Source organism: Culex pipiens, chromosome 3 (genome assembly GCF_016801865.2).
Source record: "Culex pipiens pallens isolate TS chromosome 3, TS_CPP_V2, whole genome shotgun sequence".
NCBI lineage: Eukaryota > Metazoa > Arthropoda > Insecta > Diptera > Culicidae > Culex > Culex pipiens.
Genome location: NC_068939.1, coordinates 76,489,386 through 76,495,542, shown reverse-complemented (window position 1 = coordinate 76,495,542; position 6,157 = coordinate 76,489,386). Strand labels below are relative to the sequence as shown.

At 38.6% G+C, this 6,157-nt stretch overlaps 1 protein-coding gene across 1 annotated transcript; it reads left to right on the top strand.

Annotated features, from left to right (window-relative positions):
• The first annotated feature begins 3,243 nt into the window (after window positions 1-3,243).
• Window positions 3,244-5,605, top strand: LOC120430261 (uncharacterized). Its single transcript, XM_052710452.1, has 2 exons — window positions 3,244-4,523; window positions 4,586-5,605. Exons 1-2 carry the CDS (start codon window positions 3,644-3,646, stop codon window positions 5,554-5,556), a joined length of 1,851 nt encoding a protein of 616 aa, XP_052566412.1. The 5' UTR covers window positions 3,244-3,643; the 3' UTR covers window positions 5,557-5,605.
• The last annotated feature ends 552 nt before the right edge of the window (window positions 5,606-6,157 follow it).

Sequence of the window (6,157 nt, the reverse complement as noted above, 5' to 3'; positions counted from 1 at the left end):
TGTTTTTTGTTTTTTGTTTTTTGTTTTTTGTTTTTTGTTTTTTGTTTTTTGTTTTTTGTTAAATTGCATTTATTTAAAATGACTATTTTTTCTGCTAAAACCCAAAGTTAAAACGTTTCCTTCCCCCAACATCATCGTTCCTCACCTAGTCCCCTGATTTCTTGCATTACAAACACATACATCTCGCCACATCCTTGCGAAAAATTTCCATACTTGTGTTATGCTGGTGTAGGCCCTATATACAGCGCCTCGTTCGCTCACTTATGTACCAACCAACAAACAACACGCGCCCCAAAAATACTTCAAGGGGTGAGAGTCGCGAGAGGACATTCGACTTGGGAAAATGGATTATCGTCAGATGTTGCCATGCTTTTTATGCCAAAATCCTCCTCCTTCCCCTCCTCCCACTCTATTTTTGCGACATTTTTGCAGCAAAATTCTGCCATTTCCCTTCCTCTCGTAAAAATCGTCAATCCACGTGGCAGCAGCACGAAATTGCTTTGAAGGTCTTTTTCAATTTGTTTTCCTTTCATTTCGATTAGCCCAACTGATCCCCCACGGGTGGTGGTGATGTGGAGCTGTGTGCCGTCATGTTCTGAAGATGGAGCGATTTGGCCTCACTGCCGCTGAAGAAGCACTCACTTTGGTGAAGGATGCGCGGGGAAATTGATTTGATTATGGGGAATGGTTTCATCCACAGCCCGGGCGAAATGAGATCTGCCGGTGCTTTTCTGGAGTTTTTTTTTGTTAAAAAGAAGGTGTAGACTGAAGAAGCTTGAGGAAATGGGTTACATTTGAAGTCTCAAATGTCATTTATTCGACAGGTCCTATTGAACAAAAATAAATAACTGTTGATTATTGATTGTTGATTGTTGATTGTTGATTGTTGATTGTTGATTGTTGATTGTTGATTGTTGATTGTTGATTGTTGATTGTTGATTGTTGATTGTTGATTGTTGATTGTTGATTGTTGATTGTTGATTGTTGATTGTTGATTGTTGATTGTTGATTGTTGATTGTTGATTGTTGATTGTTGATTGTTGATTGTTGATTGTTGATTGTTGATTGTTGATTGTTGATTGTTGATTGTTGATTGTTGATTGTTGATTGTTGATTGTTGATTGTTGATTGTTGATTGTTGATTGTTGATTGTTGATTGTTGATTGTTGATTGTTGATTGTTGATTGTTGATTGTTGATTGTTGATTGTTGATTGTTGATTGTTGATTGTTGATTGTTGATTGTTGATTGTTGATTGTTGATTGTTGATTGTTGATTGTTGATTGTTGATTGTTGATTGTTGATTGTTGATTGTTGATTGTTGATTGTTGATTGTTGATTGTTGATTGTTGATTGTTGATTGTTGATTGTTGATTGTTGATTGTTGATTGTTGATTGTTGATTGTTGATTGTTGATTGTTGATTGTTGATTGTTGATTGTTGATTGTTGATTGTTGATTGTTGATTGTTGATTGTTGATTGTTGATTGTTGATTGTTGATTGTTGATTGTTGATTGTTGATTGTTGATTGTTGATTGTTGATCGTTGATTGTCGATGGTCGTTAATTCTTGATTGTTGATTGTTGATTATTGATTGTTGATTATTGATTGTTGATTGTTCATTGATTTTTGTAAACTTGACTCTTCTCTCAAAATCAGAAATTATTTTTTCATTCTTTTAAATCCATGGCCTCAATTGAAACCAAATTAAATCCACCAACCAAACTCATTATCATAACAAAATCTCACATTCAACAGGTTGCCAGTTTCAATCTCATTATTATTTAACAATTTAATCCTGCCTCTTTCAACCACCCTTATTAACCATCAAGCGTATTTTCCTTCACTCACACATACTTATCTGCACCATTACGGCTGTTTCAACTTCATTCAGCAAATTTCATTCATTATTACAAACACCACAAGTTCACCCAATTACCCCATTATCATGCAAAGCAGCAACCTTGGCAGCAGTGGCAGCATTTATAAACTCATTTTCCTGAACCTGAAACCCCACCACACTAACAGTCGAAAGGAAAACAACCACCCTCAGACGACAGCAAATTCTCCTTGGCATTGAAAACAATCTCCTTGCCGGTTTTTGCCGGGTGCTCCAGAGTACACGAACCGCCAGTAATAATGAATACACATAAATTTACATAAAATTAATCCCCGCCAGCAGTCTTCCACTCTTCATACCACACTCCCTACAATGACACACACACACAAACAAATGAAGAAAACATCCCCATTCTGTTCAAAGCTTGTAAGACTTGCAAATGAATGAGGCAGCACAAGTTGTGATTAAATCTGCTAAAAGTGCTTAAAAAGTCTACATCATTTTGAACCCAAATCAACTAATCAAACCATCAAAATAGATCAAGAAATCAACAAATCAAAAAATCAACAAACCAACAAACCAACAAATCAACAATTCAACAAATCAACAAATCAACAATTCAACTAATCAACAAATCAAGAAATCAACAAATCAAAAAATCAAAATATCAACAACCAACAAATCAACAATTCAACAAATCAACAAATCAACAATTCAACTAATCAACAAATCAAGAAATCAACAAATCAACAAATCAACAAATCAACAAGCTAACAAGCCAACAAATCAACAAATCAACAAATCAACAAATCAATAATTCAACAAATCAACAAATCAAAAAATCAACAAATCAACAAATCAACAAATCAACAAGCCAACAAGCCAACAAATCAACAAATAAACAAATCAACAAATCAACAAATCAACAAATCAACAAATCAACAAATCAAAAAATCAACACATCAACAAATCAACAAATCAACAATTTAACAAATCAACTAATTAACAAATCAACAAATCAACAAATCAACAAATCAAAAAATCAACAAATCAACAAATCAACAAATCAACAAACCAACAAATCAACAATCAACAATCAACAATCAACAATCAACAATCAACAATCAACAAACAACAATCAACAATCAACAATCAACAATCAACAATCAATCAACAATCAACAATCAACAAACAACAAACAACAAACAACAATCAACAATCAACAAATCAAAAAAAGAATGCTATAATTTAAGATTAGTGCGTCCATCCCGGGAAATCCCGGGACAAAAATCCCGGGATTTTTGCAAAACCGGGAATTCCCGAATCCCGGGATTTTTGTCGAAATTTCCCGGTTTTCCCGGGATTTTTATAATAATTTAACAAATTCACGGAACTCGTCAACACTCAAAATAAAAAGTATCCTTTTTCAACTTCATCCATCGTCTCTCTTTCGAAAAGGTTCAACCGTTCAACGGTTTTGAGTAATTTGAGATACCCTTTTGAAAAGAGTGACAACGGGTGCAGTTGAAAAAGGGTAAAAAGTTGCATGAATAGTTAGTTTAGTTCTAATTTTGAGTGTCTGCAAAATGCAATGTTGTGTGAGGTATAGTAAACTCACTTATGAGTAGAAATGTTTGCGCACACCTCATTTTTTCATTCACGCGCTGTCAATCGTTTCGTTCGCCATTGTTTGCTTTCGCATTGACTTGCGCAGTTGTGAATTTGATCTTAGTCTACATTTGCCCGAGTAATTATTCAAAATGAACTGTAAAATTAATGATAATAATAGTTTGATTTTAGAACAATGGCAGATATTTGGTCATTGTACGACAAACTGGATGGTGAGCGAGCACAGTGCAAAAAGTGTCCGAAGACCATTTCTTGCAAGGGAGGCTCAACGAGTGGACTCTTGCGTCATGGAGTTAACGTACACAACTTCCGGGTCAAGCGTCGTATACCGGAATCAGTTGATCAACCCGAAGATGTCCCGAGTGGTTCCAAGCAAGCAAAAAGCAGTACCTCCAAACAGTCGACGATTGAACCGTTCATTCATAAAAAGCCCATGAATGAAATGGTTGCTCGGCTGGCGGCTCAAGATGGGCTGACCATCAGTGCTATTACAAACAGTAAATTCATACGTACTTCATTTGCCCAACGAGGTTACCAGCTGCCGTTATCAAAAACGTCCGTGATGAAATTGATTCACGATTACTACGAGATCGCTAAACAACAGACCGTGCAACAGATTCAGGATAAGCTCGCCGAACTGCACTTCTTGAGCATCACGCTGGATGAATGGACAAGTTCTGGCAACCGGAAGTATTTGAACGTCAACGTTCATTTTGGGGACGGAGCGTTCTTCAATCTTGGACTGGTTCGCGTGAAGGGATCGTTTCCGGCAGAGAAAATTCTCGAAGCTGTTGATCAACATTTGGAGTGCTTTGCGATCCGCGACCGCAACGTAGCAGCGGCAACATCCGATGCCGCTAAGGTGATGGAGAAATTTGGGAAACTGGCTACGTTCAAGCACCAACTTTGCTTTAATCACGGTTTGCACTTGGCCGTATGCGACGTGATTTTCAAATCTTCGGAGACCCCAGGCGATCTCTTGGAGGAGTCGGATTCGGACGATGAGGATTGTGATTCAGAAGAATCTGATGACTCCAAGGACGCAACAATACCTGGTGAGAATCTGTCGAAATCCAACTATAAACATTCAGCTTATTGATTTTCTTCATTATTTTAGGATTGTACAACTCGTCAAATTACCGGCCAGTTCTATTGCAGATCCGAAATATCTGCAAGCTGTTCCGCCGATCCCCGGTCAAAAACGCGATTCTGCAGAAGAAAGTTGTCCAAGAATTCGGCAAACCGCTTCAATTGATCCTTGACGTGAAGACGCGCTGGAACAGTACAGAGCAGATGTTGGCGCGTTACATGAAACTACATGGTTGTGTTGCTGAAGCTTTAAAAGAGCTTGAAGACTTGGCACCAGTTTTGACCTCCAACTTAGAATCGATTTCTCAGCTGTACGATGCACTTCAACCGGTTCGTGTCGTTTCCGAACGTTTAGGAAAACGTGACGCGAACCTTCTGACGGCGGAAAGCAGTCTGAACTTTTTAGTTGCAAAACTGGAAAAATTAAACTCAGCTGTGTCGCGCCAAATACTTGATGCGGTGAGACTGCGAATTAACCAGCGCCGAAACATTGGAATTACCTCGCTGATCAAATTTCTGAACAATCCTAATGATTGGGAATCAAACTCGGCGTTCCCACTCTTGTCACGCTCAAATTTGTTCAAGTTTGTAAAAGAGGACTGCTTGGATTTGATCAAGTGGCATTCAGATGATGTGAATGGAACAAATGCTGCAGAATCCGACTCGGACTTGCAAGCGGAACCCAAATCCATTCAGGATGAGCTTGCCGCTTTCATCAATGGAAAGGCTGAAGGACCGTCCAACAAGCAATCGACCACAAAGGCGAGCAAGTCTAGTATCATCCATAAGGAGTTAACACTGTTCGAAATAACCGGAGAGCTAACTTTCGGACTGAAGTCGCTGTTCAATGGGTTGAAATCAATCAAACCTACGTCTACCGATAGTGAGCGGGTCTTTGCCGATGCAGCAAACATCTGTACCAAGAAACGCACGAGCTTGGCAGACAAGAGCATCCACGTGATCTGTTTCTTGAAGTCTTTCTTCCAAACTAATGTTTGACTCGTTTGTAGTTTTTACAGATTAATGCAGAATAAACACAGTTGATGCACTAAAATATCATGTTTTGAGTTTTTAATGGAAAAAATAGAGGAAAGCAAAAATCCCGGGATCCCGGGAAATCCCGGGAAGTTGAAAAAAAAAATCCCGTTTCCCGGGAAATTTGAAACCCGGGAAATTTGGACGCCCTATTTAAGATGATCTAACCACTTTGCAAAATTGTCGTTTTCATTCCACGTTAAAACGACAACGTGCAACTTTGCAAGCGGTCGTGAAAAACTTTTCCCACAGCCTGGCAAAAAAAAACCTCGCAGAGAGGGGATCGTCCTTGGGAAATTACAAAGACACTAGACGCGCCCTTCCCCGTTCGCGGTGGAAAAGTGAAAGTTTTCCAAAAGAGAAAAAAAAACAAGAAATCTTACCTTTTCGGTGACGTCACGAAGTTTTTCCAACAGTTGTTCATTATTAAAAGGAAATAGGTGAAAGTGAGGAACGATGGCGAGAAAATTGATGATGATGACGAGTACGGTGGTAGTGGTGGCAGGGTGATGATTGTGCGAGAACAAATGAATGAAATTAAAGTCGGAGCAGCAAAGTGAGAGTG

Bases quoted from the DNA above. Each gene is read 5' to 3' on its own strand.
- LOC120430261 (XM_052710452.1), top strand. From the start codon at position 3,644: ATGGCAGATATTTGGTCATTGTACGACAAACTGGATGGTGAGCGAGCA. The intron at 4,524-4,585 runs GTGAGAATCTGT...TCATTATTTTAG, and splicing joins CAAGGACGCAACAATACCTG to GATTGTACAACTCGTCAAAT.